This window comes from Crocodylus siamensis, chromosome 3, assembly GCF_052110815.1.
Source record: "Crocodylus siamensis isolate JL-2025a chromosome 3, ASM5211081v1, whole genome shotgun sequence".
NCBI lineage: Eukaryota > Metazoa > Chordata > Crocodylia > Crocodylidae > Crocodylus > Crocodylus siamensis.
This window is the reverse complement of record NC_143397.1, coordinates 237899926-237919388: the sequence shown is the minus strand read 5'-3', so window position 1 is coordinate 237919388 and position 19463 is coordinate 237899926. Positions and strand designations below refer to the sequence as shown.

At 40.0% G+C, this 19463-nt stretch overlaps 1 protein-coding gene across 1 annotated transcript in view; it reads left to right on the top strand.

The window, feature by feature from the left end:
- TAF2 (TATA-box binding protein associated factor 2) overlaps nt 1-17537 on the top strand; it is a 105329-nt gene extending 87792 nt beyond the window's left edge. The window contains exons 24-26 of the mRNA XM_090040554.1: nt 3046-3198; nt 3598-3703; nt 15908-17537. Of these exons, the coding sequence (XP_089896680.1) occupies nt 3046-3198; nt 3598-3703; nt 15908-16173 (525 nt within the window). The 3' untranslated portion in view covers nt 16174-17537. The remainder of the gene's footprint in view (nt 1-3045; nt 3199-3597; nt 3704-15907) is intronic.
- The last annotated feature ends 1926 nt before the right edge of the window (nt 17538-19463 follow it).

Sequence of the window (19463 nt, the reverse complement as noted above, 5' to 3'; positions counted from 1 at the left end):
AGTGCAAGAGCCAGCACCCAGAGGTTTTGTGATGTGGGGGTGATGTCACATCCCTTTTTGCTACTAACACGTGTATTGAGAAGTCATTTAAAGACTGATTTTCAGTGACAAAAAAGAAGAGGCAGCATCTCCCCTGCAGCAGGAAACCTCTAACAGCTGTGCCTGCTGCTTAGGACACTGTGCATCATTGTTGCTCCTCTGCCTTCCCTGCTGCTGGAGTGTCCACAAAGAAGATGAAGGGAGTGGGATGGGAACAGAAGGATGAGGTGCCCCTCTAACTCCATTCTGCACTCATCCCCTTAGGCAGCACTTGAGCCTTGTGCCCTTCCCCCACACTGTTATGCCACTTCAAGCATGTTTCCATTGCCAAGATGAAAGCTGCTCTTCCCAATAATGTAAAGTATTACATTATTATTAGGTCTAGGTAGATATAGGTTCTTGAAGTCATATATTTTTTCAATAAAAAAAAATCCCCTTGCCTGCTTGTGCTTGAACAAATTTTAATTAGGGAGTGGTAGGGATCAACATTAATGGAGAATGAAGAAATAATTTAGCCTCATCATTTTTTTTAAAATAGCAATTAACGGAGAGTGCTTAATAATATCGTATGTACCTGAATTCAAGATGACTTTGAATTTAAGACCCCTTTCCAATAATTAGATTTATAATTTTCCATGTATAGAATCTTATTAGTAGAAAGTCATCTTAAATTCACTGCAACCCACTGCTGTCAGGGAGAGCAGTGGCAGGAGGTGAAGGGCCAGACTCCTACTCCTTGCTCCCCTGCACCTTGTTTCCCAACAACTGCCTGTTCCTACCTAATGCTTGCCTCCAGCTATGCCCCCCCCGCTCATTCTCCCCACTTTGGTCTGCCTCCGCACCCCCTCTGCCTGCTGCCCTACGTTGTCCCTACAGCCCCTGTCTTGGGCCCAGCCAAGCCCAGCTCCAGCTCCAGGCCAGCCAGAGAAAAGGTGATAGTTCCCAGTTGAGCCGGGTTGGGGCTAGAGGGACCAGAGCTGGAGCAGAAGAGAGCAACTGCTGGGAAAGAGAGCACTGGGGGCAGGCACAGGCAAGGGGTTGTGGGGAAAGACTGCAGGTTCCCTACCACCACACCTTAGTTTTCCCTGTGTTCTCCCAGCTGCATCACCCTCCCTTGTCAAATGAGCCTGGGGGAGGTGACTTCTCAGCTCTGGCTTCAGCTCTGATCCCAGTTCCAAAGTCAGAGCTGAGCCACTGCCTCCCCCAAGCTGGTATTTGAATCTAAGACTAGGTTTTTCCACCTCATGCTGAAGGGGGCAAGGGGGGTTCTCATCTTGGATTTGAGTCAATATGTTATGTTCTAGGGGGTAAAAAACATAACTTGGGAAAAGGTAATTTGTCTGTTGTGTGTACAATCACACTGCATTCGTTTGATTGGGAACTTTTCTTTTACTTTCTCTAAACTACATAGGTAACACACTTATGAGGAAGGAGTTCTTAAGTTCAAAGTATTTGGAAACACTGACCAAACAATCTGTAATAAGAAATAAACCACGGTCTTTAATGCACTCCTAATGTTTGGTGTGCAGTTGTGTTCAGATTGTGTGCTCACTAAGAATGTCACACATACAAACAGATTTTTGAATGCAGGTGTTCTGTGGTAATCATCAGAGTTGTCCTTTTCTCAGTTTAGCCATTGTCCTGTGCACTGCAAGCTGTTTCTATTTAGCTGGGGAATTTGTAGGAGTTTTTGATGAAATCCTATTTACTTGCAGAAAATGTATATTTACTGGACTACATTAGTTTCCCTGAATTCAACCATTAGGAATCAAATCAGCAGGATATGTTTTCTTTGCAGGTATTTAGTGCCATTTTCACTCTACTCTCTTGACCCTGGCTTCAATCCTTTCATCCCATCCCTTTCTTCCCATTTAGCTAAACCCATCCAAACTAAATTCACCCCCGGAACTAGTTCTCCTCTTGAAATACAAATGGTACAGAAGTTGGCTAGCATCTCTCACACACTTTATTCCAAATCATTTTGCAGATTGAATTTTATTGTTAATAATAGAGCATGAAGTGAAATAGCCAAGTAAGGATGAAACGGGTTGTGGACATAAAAAAGAATCAAGACTGATGCTGAAGCATGCTCAGGTTGATTTGACTGGCTCTGTAGCAGGATACATGCTCTGAAAACAGTTAGCTGTCTTAGTGTCCTATTAAATTCGTACAGTGCTGGAATCTGCTGTGGGAGGGGAGGTAAATTGCCATGGCTCTTAATATGGAATAATTAATTCTTGAGAATGTGAAATTATAGCCATTTTACTGTTGTAAGACACCTTTGATTTAGCAGTGGCACAGCTGCTCAATACAGTAATAGATATTTTTAGGGTTTTGAATAAAAGACTAAGACTTTAGGCTTTAATAGAAGATGAGGTTTATTTTGTCATGTATATCTGTCTGTACTTTTTCATTTTAGAAATCATGTAGGTAATGCAGTTTTATTTTAAAGCTCTTACACTTTTGCTTAGATTCTTAATAAATAATAGGGTAACTCTCCCTCTTTTGAAGAAATGCGATTGATTTCCAAGAGAATATTCCAAGAAAATTAATGATTATGGCCTTTAAAAGCTAACATTTATTTGTTGAATAAATTTAAACCATTACAGTGAATTAGCTTAATTCCTTATTTAGGTCAGAAGCTATCACAATATTCAACTTATTTTGGACTGATGAGGCTCTGTGAGGCCAAGATATATAGAAAGGCTTTTCAGAAGCAGTAAATATTCCTTCCACACCAACAGTACCATGATTGTGCGAAGAGACAGAAGACAGGCCAGTGCTAGATACGCAGAGGGAGCAGGGATGGGAGTAAAGAGAAACGTGTGGTTTTTTTCAAAGAGTTTGGCACATCTCCATATAGGGTTTTAAGAAATACTTTTTTCCAGAATCACAGGGAAAACTTTGTTCAAATCACCCACTCAAGAGCTTTCAGCCATTTTGTTGCTTTTACACATAAGTATGCTTTTGCTGTCCTCTAATTTCCATCTTTAAATGCTGCTTTAGGAGGATGATCATCCTGTTAAGGAAACAGCAACCAGTATTTCTAGCCATCAGCAGGGGGTGAAAAGAAAGGCTGATATGCCACTTGGATCCCCGCTGGAACCGGGGCAAATACTAGAGAAGAATGAAGACAGTAAAGTCAAACTCAAAATCAGAGTAAGAAAATGGAAATTCATTTTCTGTGTTCATAGAGTGGTTACTATGAAAGAACTGGCTTTTGTTAAGTTTTTAACAGATGTATCCCAACAAAAGGCATCGTGTGTGTGTGTGTATGTGGTTTTTGCCAAGGTAAGCAGAACATTTCCCATCAGATTTCTTATTGCCTGGCAGAGAGTAAAGCTGATAATTAATGTTTTAATGTTGCTGGCAATGCTGTTTCACAGTAAGCTAAAAAAGAAGGAAGGATACTGACCCTTTTAAATGATATTTCCTTAACTTTTACTAATTTTCAATGGTAAAGTTTGCCTCCTTCCTCTAGAAAAATCAGATCTTTTTAGTACTAATTGAATGAACTATTAATAGTCCCTTATTGTGTATTTTTTAATTCCGTTTTAGTTCTCAAACTCCCAGGAAGAGGAAGAAGTTGATATGGATACTGTTCATGATAGTCAAGCTTTTATTTACCATCATTTGAACATGCTGGAGAGACCATCAACACCAGGTATGATAATTTTTTGGCAGATTACAGCATAATTTTTCAAATATTGCAGATGTATTGTTCTTTAGCTTGTTCCCCAAATGCAGCATCAGTAAGTCCTTAAGTGTTAACTAATGAAAAGCAAGTACTCAATGGGGTCTATAAGTCTTACATACAGACCAGGATCCATAATTATGCATGAAAGTCCAATATACATGTTGTGTATCTAGGGTGTTCCTCAGTAAGTCAAATGTGACATGAAAGCCAAAAACCCAACTGGAATATTCTAGTCAAATGAAGCAAAAAATCTGGAAATTAATAACTTGTTTTAAAAAAAACAAAAAAAAACCCTGGTTTTTTTCACTTTGGTTATTAAAAAAAAAAGAAGTAAACACTGAAAGCAGTAATGGGGACCCTATTCATTGACTGATCTAAAATTTTTATAGCTACATTTAACTTCATTAATAAAGACTGAACTGAGGTGCTCATAGAGGGTGTCAGCCCTTAAAAACTTCCATTCATGGAAGCTACCTATATATTTCTTGCTCTCAAGGCAGTAATTTAATACTCTTTGTGAAGTTTTTTTCTTTTTCTCTCTGAACTGTTATTTCTTAAAATAAATCTTAATCAAATGTTTCTTAAAATTTTAAGTAATAATGTACGTTTGCTGGACTTTTCTGTTCTTATCATCTTTCCTTCCTTCTCTAGCATGAACAGTGAAATCCAGCAATAATCAGTATTTAGTTTTCTTCAATTTTTCTGTCAGTTCCAGGATTTTTATTCTGCTTTGATGGTAAACTCTGTCTGAAAGTTTGTTGGCAAATATTGAAGTATCTTAAGAAAGTCTGCTAAGTGCACCAGTTGAAGATTGGAGGGGTGGTAGCATGCAAGTGAGTCTAAACTTAGCTTTTTTAGGGACAGTTTAAGGTCTCAGTGTCATGGCCAGCCATCTCCCCTTCTGCTGTAATGGAAAGCATGGTGCATGCTAGGTAATGTCAGCTTCCACAGAAATGCATAAGAGCTGATCCATTGAGAGTTAGTATTTATAACTCTTATGCAACATTTTGCAAAGTTTCTTTATTAGTCTGACACACTTTATGGGATATAAAGTCATAAACAAGAAACATTGCAAAACTGTGCCAAAATTCTTTACAAATAGGACTTATGGGACTGTCTCAGCCAGCTCCATTTTCAAGTGCTGTTCTGTATTAAGTGCGCACTGGGGGTTCAGAATGGGTGAATTCTGAATCAGAGTGGGTTAGGGCCATTTGGCTGCTATTTCTATAGACCTACAACGTAGAAGCTACTTTGCAATTCACTTATGTGCTGAATGACCCCTTTGCCCTTGTTATAAGCATTCAGCATAATTGAAAAACACTTCATCCAAGTCACTCAGAAGGACAGATTTTTTTTTTCCTTTGACACTACTCAGAACTCACTTTAAAAATTGAAGTCTTTGAAAAAGATGGTTTTGAGATGGTTTGGTGTTCATGACATTTTTCTTGTTTTTTCTTACTTTGCTTTACACTATTAGGGACAATTTCATTAAAAAAACATGTTTTATTTCTAATACTTCATCTTTTTCTTTTGGACCTCATTTGATTACAAACAGAAATGTGGAATTTGGGGTCTGAAATGGGCAACAGAAGCAGTTAACTTGATGGGTGCTAAGAGTTTTCATGAAAATATCTCAAATAATAAGCAAATGAGGAAGGACTAAAATCTTATAATTGAGATTTGGAATTGAGATATATCTGAGATTTGGGGTTAGAGCTATTGCAGATTTTGACAGAGGAATTGTATTCAGTTTTTGATGATGCTAAAATGGCTTTTGATAGACATGCTAATACAGAGCACCTTAAGATATAAGTTCTAATGTCCATATCAGTTCTTCAACCTCCAGTTCATACATATGCAGCCTCTTTTCTCAGTCATGAGCTGTGCTTAAATCAGCCCTTCTGAAACATTAGGGAATTAGCCACACAATTTTAGGTTTGCAAATAGCAAGCCTGAGAGAGGAAGTTCATGTTGGCTCTGAATGCTGCCATATCTGTTTGTGATAGTCAGCATGGTGCTTCAATTGATTTTTTTTTTTTTAAATAGGGTAATAAACCGAGCTCAAACATTGTTTCATATTATTGTGGCTCTTAGAAAACAAGGAAAATTCTCTGTTTTATGTTTATGTTTTACAAGCTTTCTACTTTATCTTTTCACCCATAAAGTTGATCCCAAGAGGTCAGGATTGAGACCTGCCATGAGAATAATAGAGAGCCTTGTAGTATAGCTGCTTGTTCTGTTAATAAATAAGATTTCAATTTTAAGATCTGTAATAATGCTACCTTTTAGAGTCCTTCACTTAGGAAAAAACAGTTTTTAAATGTCTCATTTATATAATTTCTTAATATTGTACAAATCAAAGAAAGACCTCTAAACATTTTGCAAAAACTAATTAAAATAAAAACATATTGAAGCATGTGAAATCTTTTTGCACATAATGTTGGTATGTTAACTATAGCTCTGCCTCTTCTGAGGCTCTGAAGTCATATGTTAGATCATATTTCTAATATGGAAAACTGATTTTTATTTGCTAATAAATAATCAAAAATGGTGGTAGTGTTCCACCTCCAGTCTTAAAAAGCTCAAAAGAATATCAGGATCAGATTTTATACTCTGCTTAATGTATAGACCAGATTACCTTTAAGTCTGTAAGTAGCTATTGTAGTGCACTGCACATGTGAATTTGATGAAGTAGGTTGTGTTATGTCCTTTATATCATGTAGTTCTTTCAATTGGATTAGCTTTTTATATAAGAAAAATTTAAAAGATAATTCTGTATTTACTCAATATCCTGCTCTTCTTATTTTAGTATATAGCTACATCTTAAATTTGTTTTATATAGTAAAATCATAATCATGATTCTGTATTTGTTTCAATGAATCCAGACCAGTTTTACTCGGTTTACAAGTAAGATTTTTTTACCCTAACTGACTGCATATTTAACTTCGTATATGTCAGTTAAATTGTGCTTTTTTCCAACTTTCCTGTAATCACTAATAAAGATATTTGTAATTAGAATTTTGACTAAATCTTCTGTAATGTGCTAGCCAGAACAGTATCCAATTCACTTGCTTGGTTGTGTTGTTTTTGAAATGCCAGCAAAAGTGAAAATAACAAAATAAATCAACCTGGCACGAGACTCTGAAAGCATACAAGGAATATTGCTGTTGAGTGAAAAGATTAATGTATACATACACATTCTTTTTTTCTGACCACAAGGCCACAGAGTAGTTACAGCAGTTACGTTTAGAAAAGGCATACCCTAAACAGTCAGAACTTAGATTACTGGAAAAACTTCAAATGTTCTCTTTATTTCCTTGCTGTTTTTCAGAATAATCAGAAATGGAACTGCATACTGCCCACAGGGTAAACCACACTGGTCCATGCAGGTTCCACCTGCAGTCTATTTGGTAGATGCATTAGGCCCATCTAGACACCTAAATAACTTTGAAGACCTTGACCATAGGCACTCGATTACAGTTGGTGATCTTGACTGTTTGTGTATGTTTCTCCTAACTCTTGGTTATCACAGATACTGTAGCGGACATCTGAGGGATGTTTTCAGTTAGACTGTGAAATGTTAATGGAGTTGACATTTGTAAACCTTTGAACTGAGCAAATATTACAGCAAAGTGTAGAAGAAAAATACCTGACCAGTGTTTTTAAAACAACACATCCAAGTCTGTAGTGAGACCCATGACATAGCTGAATGTATACAGACACTATGGTTGTCGGGAGGAATTCAAGCTGGGATCTGCATTGAAAACACAAGTCTCTATTGCTGAGTTAACTAAGCGAACTCAGCCATGAATAAATTACTGGTTGTTATAGTGAACAGTATCACCTGCCAGTATATGAGAATAATATTGACAATTATATATTCTTGCTTAGGTTTTCAGTTGGAAATGCTGTGGTTTGTAGCACATTTGTTTTTAATAGGAATTATGTAATTGTGCACTGTGATACTACGTTTTACCTGGAAAATCCTCACTAGAGTATATCACCTACTAAGAGTTGAGGTTCTGTAATAGATGGCATATCATTGTGGGATCATAGTGAATTCCTATGCATGTGTACCTTTCCTCCCAAGATCAGGTCCCCAGAACCTGTGGTGTATGTAGTTTCATAGTTTCTAGGGTCGGAAGGGACCTGAGCAGATCATCAAGTCCGACCCCCTGCCATGGCAGGAAAGAGTACTGGGGTCAAACGACCCCAGCAAGGTGTTCATCTAGCCTCCTCTTAAAGACCCCCAGGTAGGAGCCAGCACCACTTCTTTTGGAAATTGGTTCTAGACCCTAGCCGCCCTGACAGTGAAGTAGCGCCTCCTGATATCTAGCCTAAGTCTACCCTCTGCCTGCTTGTGACCGTTATTCCTAGTCACTCTTGGTAGTGCTTGGGGGAGCAGGTACTCCCCCAGTGCCTGCTGGTCCCCTCTGACTAGTTTGTAACAGGCCACTAGATCGCCCCTCAGCCTTCTCTTGTGGAGGCTGAATATTTAAGAAAGGGAAAAAGGAGGATCCAGGGAACTACAGACTGGTCAGCCTTGCCTCAATCCTTAGAAAATGGCATAGAGTGTACCCTCAGTAACCTGGGAAGAGTAGTCAATACACTGGAGGATAGGGCTAGGATTCAGTGACCTAGACAAATTGGAGGATTGGGCTGGAAGGAATCCCATGTGGTTCAACAAGGACAAGTGCAAAGTCCTGCACTTAAATGGAACAGTCCCATGCACTGGTACAGGCTGGGCAGGAGCTCTGCAGAAAAGGACCTGGGGGTTATAGTGGACAACAGGCTGAATATGAGCCAGCAGTGTGCCCTTATTGTAAAGCAGGCTAATGGCTTACTGGGCTGCATTGGTAGGAGTGTTGCCAGCAGGTAAAGGGAAGTGATTATTACCCTCTGTTTAGCACTAATGAGGCCACATCTGCAGTACTGTGTTCAGTTTTGGGATCCCCACTGCAGAAAGGTTGCGGACAAACTGGAGAGAGTCCAGCAGAGGGCAGTAAAATGGTGAGGGGGGTGGGGGACATGATTCATGAGGAAAGACTGAGGAAGCTGGGCTTATTTAGTCCAGAGCAGAGGAGACTGAGAGGGGATTTAATAGCAGCCTTCAGCTATCTTAATTGGGAGTTTGAAAGAGGATGAAGCTAGACTGTTCTTAATGGTGATAGATGACAGAACAAGGGGCAATGATTTCGAGTTGCAGCAAGGGAAGTTTAAGTTAGATATTAGGAAGACTTTTCTCACTAGGAGGGCAGTAAAACACTGGACCAGGTTACCCAGAGAGGTGTTGGAAGCTCCATCTTTGGAAGTTTTTAAGACCTGGCTAGACAAAGCTTTGGCTGGGATGGTCTAGTTGGGGCTGGTCCTGCTTTGAGCAGGAGATTGAACTAGATGACCTCCTGAGGTCCCTTCCACTCTTCCCTAATGTTCTGTGATCAAAGTCAAACTGATAGGTTAAAGTTGATATTGAACTGAGAATAAATGACCAAATTAAATCACCAGATTAATACTACATAGTGTTGGTAATATTAGAACAGGGTCTCTTAAGAGGTTATTTAATTAAAACCCCAAATAAAGAATTTTCCTAAGTCATATCCAGAACTTAATAAAATATTTGCATACTGAAACTAAAATGTTTCACTTGTGTATCACAAACTCTGAGTCAGTTAAAGTTTCTTCCTTTGATTTAATTTCTTGTGGGGTAACTAACCCTTTCTTTACAAAATCAGAAATGCACCTGAATGAGAATTTCTCAGACTTTGTTTTGTGGCTTGTTTGGGGAATCTTTTGGTGGATAACATTGGTGCTTCTATAAACCTATGCACACAGCTTAAAATTAAAGAGTTAAAGAGATCAGCTTGTCTCTCAACTAATTATAAAGCAAAAAAGAAATGGAGAAAGGAAATATACTTACAATCATTGGGAGGTCTGAGACCTTGTAGTCTGTGGACTTCTGTGAATTAGGAGCTGGAACTCGAGTTCAGGAGGTAACACTGGTGCACTAGCAGGTTTTGTTTTAGTGCAAGAAGAAATTGATCCAAGGCTTTCCTTCCCAGCTGTGATCGATCCTAAGGTTTTTGAAACATCATGGTTTCCTCAGGCATATCTGTGGCCAGAAAGGCAAGGCTTTTCAGTCTAACTTTTAATTCTTCTGTTTTGGGAGCTTGGTGCTGTCCTGTAGGCATTCAGAAAATCAGATGTGGATTAGGTCACTGTAAGAGAGTGTCGCCTTGGAATAGTGCTCCGTAAGCAAATGGTTTCATAAGTATTGGATGTTTTGCCACAGGCTCGATTAGATATCAGAAACTCAGAGCACTTTCAAGGAAGGTGACATAGCTTTGTTTAAATGTAAAGGTCTAGAGGTAACATCATATTACCAATCCTCAAAGGTTTGGTGCAAAGTAAAAGAAAAATAGGGCTCAGTGAACGGATAAATTAAGACCATAGCACCTAATAGCCACTCAGTATTCATTCTTCAGGCATATTAAACACATTTGGCAACATACAACTAGATATTATCATGGTTTCACAAATTAGAGTTTTTTAATTTTGACAAAAATCAGGTTACTTTAAAGCTTATCAAGGTAAAATTAAAATCAAATAATTTTTAATATATATTTAAAAAGGAAGTTAATGTGTCGGATCTATATTTTTATAAATGCCATTTCTCTCCTATCATATCTACCTTCTTTGTAGCATTTCAGTGGGCTGACTAGGTGTTTTACAAGTTTCTAGTCTATTCCATGATTATTGTAATCCCATCTAACTCTAAACACCTATCCAGCTAGTTGGAACATAGAAAAAACAATCATTACATTGGAAATGCACATCCAAAACAGAGGAAGATGCAACATGGATAGTCAAGTTTACATGCATTCTGTTTCAAGGAATGTTAGTAACCACTTCAGAAGAAAACTACTGAGCTCACCCTGTCTTTATTGTAGTGTGCTATTATGTCTCGTGCACACAAGGAACATGCTGTCTCTGCAGCAGTCCTCCTCCAGTCGTTATAGGAGTGATAGTGGTGGCCTTTGAAGGAATTGGCCCTTCTCAGCTAAATTGCTTCGTCACTAATATGTGCCTTCAGTAAATGCCAATCACTGAGAATCCTGGAGACCAAAAAGGGAATTGTTTATTAAATATTGATCTTCATCTAGGGGGGCTTTGTGGTACTTGAACTACCATTGTTCTTTTTATTACCATAATGAAGTCCATTTTACAGGAATCTTAATTCAGTAGGTCGGATGACTTTTTGCGACAGTGTCCCAAGCACAAGTGCATTTGATGTTTGTGTCGGCTTCAAAGCACTCTTTGACAATATCAAATATAGTGTCTTTTCAGGAGTTGGTATGGCTTGAAAAAATATGAAGTGGCAGTCAAACAGCTGTATGAAGGCAGTTAATGTTGTTTGATTCAGTGGCTGAGAAACAAACTGGTTCAGTATTAAAAGTATGTAAGAAGCATATGAAAATATTATTACCTAATCTAGTTTTTTCTTCATTGGTTTCAGAGGCTTAACTAGCACGGTTTGCATTAGACGGTTAGGAGTACTAGTTGGGTGGGAGTTGGGAGTGGTAAGAAGTGGGCGGGAGGTGAGCCTTCCCTCCTTTGGGGACTCGAAGAAAGTCCCTGAATGCTGCTACCGTGGCATTGTCGGTCTGTCTTGGTCATTGCTACTACAGCAGCAGCACAGTGTCTGTGCATTTCATGGCAGCAGCGACAGCAGACAGATACCCTGGGGGTGCTGCCATTCTGTGATCCCACTGACTTGGTGCCTGGGGCAGGTGCCCCACTCGCAGACCCAGTTACACTAATGATTGCCTTTCTTTTATCACAGGATAACATGTCAATGCATTTCTGCTCTCATGTGTATAGCGGTCATATTTCCTAATAGAGTTTGCTGGTTAGACTGTGATTGTTATGCTCTTCAGAAATTGGTATCAACTTTAGAAGTAAAATATCAGTGCTGGATATTTGAAATCTAACATTTGAAAAATGAACAAAGGTGTTGGATGATAGGATTACTTTATCTCACAGCTGTCCAGCTTCCATGTGGCCAGGGGCTGTGCAGTGGTGGTATGTAGTTCCCAGGCAGTACACTGTGGGGTCGGTCTTCTTGCTGAACCAGGCCCATGTGATCCCCCTGTGCCCCAGGCAGCCTGGTGGCAAGCAGTCCTCCTGGCCCCTGGATTGCATTGGTAGCGTGCTGCTCTCCCACAGTAGGGCTGGCAGCTGCTGGGGCTCATGGGACAGGTGCTTGCCCTTAGATCAGAGCTGTCCAATTGGCAGCCCGTGATCTCATCATATCCTGAACGATGAAAAAGGTGCCCCTTTTCAAACGAAAACATTTGTTCCCACCTGTCTGCTGATAATTACGTTTTGTGTCCATGTCATATATAAATTTTGACTAAACATTAATGCTGCCTGCCTTTCTTCTCCATGGCCGTGCACCAGAGATGCACCCAAAATGCACATATCTTGGGAATGGTGATGCAGATCATTCTAACAATGCTTCCTGTTGTCTTATGTACTCTGAGTAGTGATAATGTTAAACATGTTGACATTTTAAAGTGTCATCACCATCTGAGCTATTACACATTGAAAAACTTGGAGCACACTTCAGAATTTATTTTTACTAGCTCGCTGGAAACTCATGTATATCTTTTGTGTTAGTGGTACAGGCCTAACACTTTGTGTGGGTTTATTCCCCCCATCATAACATTAAGACTTCATATTTTTAAATAACAAAATGAGACTAGAGAATAAGTGGCAGACTTACTATGCTCCACTCAGCTAATCTTTCATATGCCCCTAATGGTAGAACACTAATGACATTCAGGGACTTTTTGCCATCACTCTTGGGTGGTTACTGTGTTCATTTCCCACATTTGGGAGACTATGAAATATTTTCTGGCATCTGTCCTGAAATGCAACATAAGTTATTAGACGAAAACTTGGTCTGGAAATTCCTCTTCTTCAGGATCTGAGAGTTGAAGCTTGTCTTGGGAGTATTTGAAATATGCAGTTACATATTGTACCCTCTTTCTTCTAGTGTTTGTGTTACTAAAATGGCTTGTGACAATATATCACTTTTAATATGGTTGTTACATTTTGTCAGTGCAATGTTTTATTAAATACCTTGTTCTCTTATTTAAGGTGCACCTATCACCACTGGCCTAATGGCCTGTGTTAGATATGTGTGTTTTTTATTGAACTAAGTTTCATATTATAACAGGTACTTCAAAATGTTCGTAGTTTGAGGAGGGCACCATCTTCAGGTAAAATGCTTAGAAAGTATGTAGGTTTTACAGGAATGGATTCAGGAAGTGGTAGAGCTTTAAAGGGAAATTATTTGAGAGAAATACAATTAGAAATCGAGAGCAGTTACAAATATAGTAATAATTCATTTCTTACATTTTTGCTGTGCACATCATGCTCGTTTTTTTGGGGGGGTGCGGGATGTGGACTAAATCTATCAAGGGTAGATTGCCAAGGGATGTGGCTGATGCTGCATTAAAGCCAGCAGTAAATGCTTTTAATCTGTGCTTGTGCTCATCATGTATATACCATAATGTGCTGAGTTCATATAACGTACAAAATTAAAGACATTTGAATTCTTGTAGTATGCATTTACATATAGTAACATAACAAATCCATGTAGTCTGGCGAATACAGGGTTGAAGTTTGTAAAATATTAGTAAAATTTAAATATAGATAGGAACATTATGATCATCTAGTCTGATTTTTCTGGATAATATAAGTAATAAAACTTCATCCAGTAATTCCTGCATCACAGCTCACATCTTGTGGTTTAGTGAGACATGTTTTTAGAAAGACATAAATTACGATGTTAAGACTAAAGACAATGGAGAACCCAGTATGTCTTTTGGTAAGTTGTTCCAGTGGTTAATTACCATTGGTATTAAGAATGTGTGGCTTTTTTCTTTCCTGAATTTCTAGCTTCGGTTCCAAATATTGAATTGCGTCTTTTTCAGCTGTTTTAGGTAGCCTTTACTATCTGAAATCTTCTTCCCTTGTATGTACATACAGATGACCAAGTAGACTCTCTTAATTTTCTCTTGGATATGCAAAGCAGGTTGAGCTTCTGAAGCTTTTCACCGTTTAACCAAAGTTGTTTTCTGAAATCTTTTGACTTCTAAGAAACTGGGGGCATTTATAGAAGTGCTCTGGGAGTGTGTGTGGGGGCGGGGAGTGCGGTAATTAAAGCTCTTGGAGCTGCTGTAATTAAAGCTCCTGGAGTGTCATGCATATCAGTGTCCCTGCGCTGAAAAATTGCAGTGGGGCGCTCCAAATAATGCTTGTCGAACAAGCTTTAGTTAAAGAGCCCCTGCCGCCACTTTTCAGCATGGGGACGCTGATGTGCGTGACACTGAAGTCTGCTGGAGTGTGGTAACTGCCACACTCCAGCATACTCGAATAATTAAGTCTTCTCCAACACACTGTAATTACAGCGCTTCGGAGCAGTTTCGCTGCATGTGTATAGGTGCCCAAGATTACCAAGAGAAAGGTATTTCCTGTTGGTTTTCCCTGTACAGCAGGGTACAGAGCAGTCATGCTGTGCAAGAAAGGCAAACTTGCAATTTTGTAAAATGGTGCTGATATGGAAAAAGGTATTTCACAGTTTACTGCAGATTTGATGAATGAGCATATATCTGCTTAGAGTAAAAGTAACTCACTCAGGAGATCAGAGAAGCAGGTTATATTGCCTTCCCTACTCGAGAGGGTGCAGTTCAAGATTCAGACTTGGTAATGAAGTGGTTAGGTTGCTCTGCAGAGAGACACAGGTCATCATAGTTCAAATCCACTGTATAATTCAGAGATTTGGATCAATGGGTATATAATTAGTGCATGCAAGCTGAAACAAATTTCAAAAAGTGAGAGCAGCTCACCAAAGAACCCTCCAATCTGTGATCTTTAGGACATTCCTTGGAGGTAGTAAACATTTAAATCTGCTCATGCAGAGGAGAAATGTGGACAGGTGTTTGATCATGTGGGAATCTTTTTGTGACCCTAGGCATTCATTTCCCTGGTTATTAGGATGAATGACTAAGAAATGAAGTATTTCAACATTTCCATAAGTTTTTGTCTGTCTGTCTTTGTTGAAATAATTCTGCAACCAACTTGCTGGTTTAAAAAAAAAAAAGCCCATCTCCACTAATTTCTGTATTAATTAAAAATGTGAAATCCTGATATGTAAAGTTAATGTGTACTGTGCTATAGCTGTCTTGTTGAAATGTGTTTCTGCAAGCTTTTGAGTGTTTTTTCAATAAACTAAAAAAAGTGCTTGTATGATGCACCATTTATTTTGAAAGAATCAGGTAACTCACTTTTTCTCTTTATCCTGAAAAGATTTGTGTATTGCTATAATTTATTCCTTGATAATTAACAAAACTCTTTCCTCATATTATTTCTTTTCATTGTTTAACATTGTATCAAAAAATTATCATAAGCAGTCAAGTTGTTCATTTCATACAGAATATTAGGCTTCTAAACTGTGCTTCAAATCGAGTCTCTTCTAGTATGATTTACAGTTCTTTCTATACATGTTTGCTAGTCATCTGGAATACAATTGTACCATTCATTGCACGGATTAGCACTTCTGAAGTGCACTTCTAAAAATTAAGGCACTAGTGCAGAAACTAAAATAAGACTTAGGGACTTATCTGGGAATACCAGAAAACCAAAGAGTGCCTATACATGAGTAAAGAGCTGCTGTGACACGCTTTAATGATAGCACGTCAGAACAGACTCAAGTCTCAAATTTACCAAACTCCAGCAGTTTCTATTGTCTCATGCATCAGCATCCCTGTAAAATGGTGGTGGGGTGCTTTATTTAAAGCTCGTGAAACAAGTTTTAGGTAAAGCACCCCTACTGCCGTTTTAAAGCATGGGGGTGTTGATGCATGAGACGCTCCAGGCACCTTAGAGTGGCTCTCAGAGCTATTTCAATTAAAAGTCCCCCCTCCCCAAGCACATGTATAAACGCTGAAAGGTACCAGCATATTAATAGACTTGACTTTTACATAAGATACATGAAGGAGACGATACTTCCTAGTACTTCAGCAGCAGTTTTATTCTTCTTGATTTGATAAATTGTGCAAGCTAACTTATTTTAAAAATGAATTTTCAATTGTATCTTTGTCTTAGGTAAGGAACAGTCTTCTGGAGAGATCAACATGCATCCAGTTTCAGCAACTCCACTCTCTATCTTTACTAAAGAATCAAACTCCTCAAAGCATAGTGACCATCACCACCACCACCACCATGAACACAAGAAAAAGAAGAAAAAACACAAACATAAACATAAGCATAAACATAAGCATGACAATAAAGAGAAAGAAAAGGAGCCCTTTGGTTTCTCCAATAGCCCAGCCAGTGGGCGGTCAATTCGTTCTCCATCGCTTTCAGACTGAAGTGAGCAGCCCAAGGACTGGAGCCAGCAAGCTGATAGAACATTTTGAAGGATGTATATAACTAAAGCCTCTATCTTTTTGTATGAAAAATGTAGATGTATTAACTGTCTTTGCAATTCAGAAGCTTTCAAAATCCAAATTTTGAAGCATTCTATTTGCATATGCAGTTGCTGAAATGAACCTGGTTCAGAGAGATGTTTTCTGGTTCTGAGTCAGTTTCTGTTTCACTGTTCTCCCCACCTCCCACTCCTTCCCTTTTAAGCAAAGAAAACAGCCCTTTGTGTAAGGGCCCCATGTCCACTGGCAACCCCTTGCACATCATGCTGTCCATGTGTACTGCCAGATTAAATTATGTTTTAAGCCTTTGAAGAATGTTATGAGTCAAAGTATGTTTTAAACAGAAGCCAACTGCCAGACCTCTGATGAAGCACTGTTTCCAGGGCAATATTGTATAACTCAGCGTAGACCTCCTGGGAAGACAAAGGCTTTCCTATAATCTTTGGTTGAGCTATTCCTTTCCTTAACCATTACAGTGTAATGTCAGAATTTTAAGACTAGTACATAGATATTTTCCCTTTTCAGATACTAAAAATCTTAAAATTCCAAGCTGCTTTTAAGCTGCAGATATTTATTATGGACATAATCCTTTGAATATAATCGCATTCTGCAATTATGTTTCTGGAATTTTAGCAGGAAACTTAATGCATGTTTTGTCCTGTAATCAGGCTTTTAAAATAAAATAAAGTTTTGCAAATTATTTTGACAAAGGCAGCTTTTTCATTAAGTATAACAAAATTAGGAGTACACTTTTGAAAGAAAAGGTTAAAGATATCAGAAGCTGCTTATATGAGCGTATACTCCTGTTAAAGTGAATTTTCCTGAAAATACTCAACACTCAATTCATGAATCCATATCAAAATAATATTATTAGATTAACCAAGATCTGGGACTTAAAATGGTGAGTGAATTGAAATGTCATTAGCTATGGTTTATACAGTTTTGTACTTAGGATTACATATCCAGCAAATATTTTATTTAAAATTTTAGTTTTTAAACACTCAGGCAATACAGGTAAAAACCATCACTGCTCTTTTTTTTTTCTTTCTTTCTTTTTGTACCTGTACTCCTGATTTCTATTTAGATGTTGGGATTTTACTTTGTGACAGTTTATCACTGTTGGCAGGAGTTTACGTTATATATACCTTACTATTATAAAATGTTCTGTTAAAAGTATTTTCTTTTCTTCTTTTTTTTTTTTTTCTTTTTGAGTCCTCAGAATGATGCTACTTCTAGAAAAAAGTTTGATAGGAAGGCTTTTTTTTTAAAACCAACTGTTCCAAAAGTTAATAAACAGTTTTATATGATTTACCTATTGTGAATTCAGTTGCGTGTGTGCGTAAAGTTTATCAAAAGCAAATTGTTTACAGATTGTGGGGAAAATAATTCAGAGATTCAGAGATTGTGAGGCCAGAAGAGACCTTGGAAGATCATCAGGTCCAGCCCCTTGCACCAAGCAGGAAAGACAACTGAGCGCAGGTGACCCCAGCAAGGTCCCTATCCAGTCTCCTCTTGATTGATTTCAGGCTCAACATTAGGAAAAACTTCTTCACAGTCAGGGTGTCCAGACTGGAATAAGCTCCTGCCAGAGGTGGTGCAATCACCTACCCTGGAAAAGTGGTGTACTGCTCTTTCACATAGATAGCAACGCCACCACCTTTCTTCCCCACCCAGTCCGTTCTATGCAGGGTATAGCCCTCTACAGCTACACTCCAGTCGTGTGAGGAGTCCCACTAGGTCTCTGTAATTTCTACTAGATCATAATTCCCATTGGAAGGCTAGCTCCTCCTGCTTGTTCCCCACGCTCCTGGTGTTGGTATATAGGCACCTGAGTCCTCCTACTGAGGCCCTCGTCTTCCTGTCCTGCTAATGGAGAACTATTCCCCACTCCTGCGAAAGTGGCTCTCCCAGTGTCCCTATCTACAGGGCTTGTACGTTCGTCCCTGCACGTGTTTGAATTTGTGCATCTCCATCCCCCAGTAATCTTCGTTTAAAGCCCTGTCCAGAAGTTCAGCCATCCTGGCTGCAAACAGGGACTTGCTGCATCCACCTCATGAGGAAAGGTAAGAAGCAGAGGCTACAAGGAGTAACCAGGTCTGGTGTTGCTCCATTCAAACTATAAGACAACATGAAAAGGGAAGTAACATTTTTATTCTCGCTCATCCTGAGGGACCTTAAAGAATGAAGACCCAAGAGTCTCAGTAAAAGTGAAGAAGAATAGCGGGCGAGGGTAAAGAAAGGAAGATGAGAACTTCATGAGCATGTTTTTTTGCAAAGCAGCTGCGTATGCAGGTGAGCTTGCCATCTGCCAGTTGTCTGACTTACCTGAGCATCACAATTTGAATCGTAAGGAGAAATTAGGGAGGAAATATTAATGGCTTGATAGAATGTTTCAGATTTTTGTCCCTGGGTAATGAGTGATGAAACAAAGTGGCAAAGGTGTGAGGGAAGTGAACTGATGAGTGAGGAGGGAACTGAGTTTTCAGTTTCCCATGGGGAAACCTAGTGGGGAGTGGGGCAGCTTGTTGGGGGGAGGTGCTCCCCACTGCTGTGCATGCTCCTGGAGAGATGGACTCGTGCTCCCCAGATCTGCGTGCAGGGTTGGCTCCGGCTTCCTGCCCCGGGGGCCTCCACGTCCTAGCAGTGGGACCCAGCAGAGCGGGGCTGGGTGGGGAAGCTCCTTGCCACTGCAAACAAGGCGCCCAGTGCCCACCCTGGAGTAGCGAGGGGCACAACCCCATGCTGCTGCTCTCACTGTTGCCAGGCAGGCAGGGGACACATCACCAGGTTGATGCAGGGCTCAGGGGCAAGGAGCTTCCCTGCCTAGCCCTGCTGTGCCCTGCCACACCAAGTCCCACCAGCTGGGCTACGGAAGCCCTGGGGGAGGGCAGCAGCAGACAACCCACCCCTTGCCCCCACAAGCCCTCGGCCCGCACCAGCCCCCCATAGGCTCCACTCCAGCTGTGCCGCCCGTGAGGGAGCCGTGCTCCATGGTCCGCCACACCGCAGCAGCTGCCACCTCCCACGGGTGGCAGCTGGGGTTCAGGTGGTGCTGTAGGGGGCAGGGGGCTGCAGACCTGGGTCCCTGGCCCAATAGCCCTGGCAGATGGGGCTGTGGGTTGGGGCAAGGGGTACCAGCAGTGCCAGGGAGCTGTAGGGGGTGAATGAGGGGCATTAGCAGGGATGGGGCTGGTGGCTTGAGAGTGACGGGCTGGGACCTGTGTTCTGTGAGC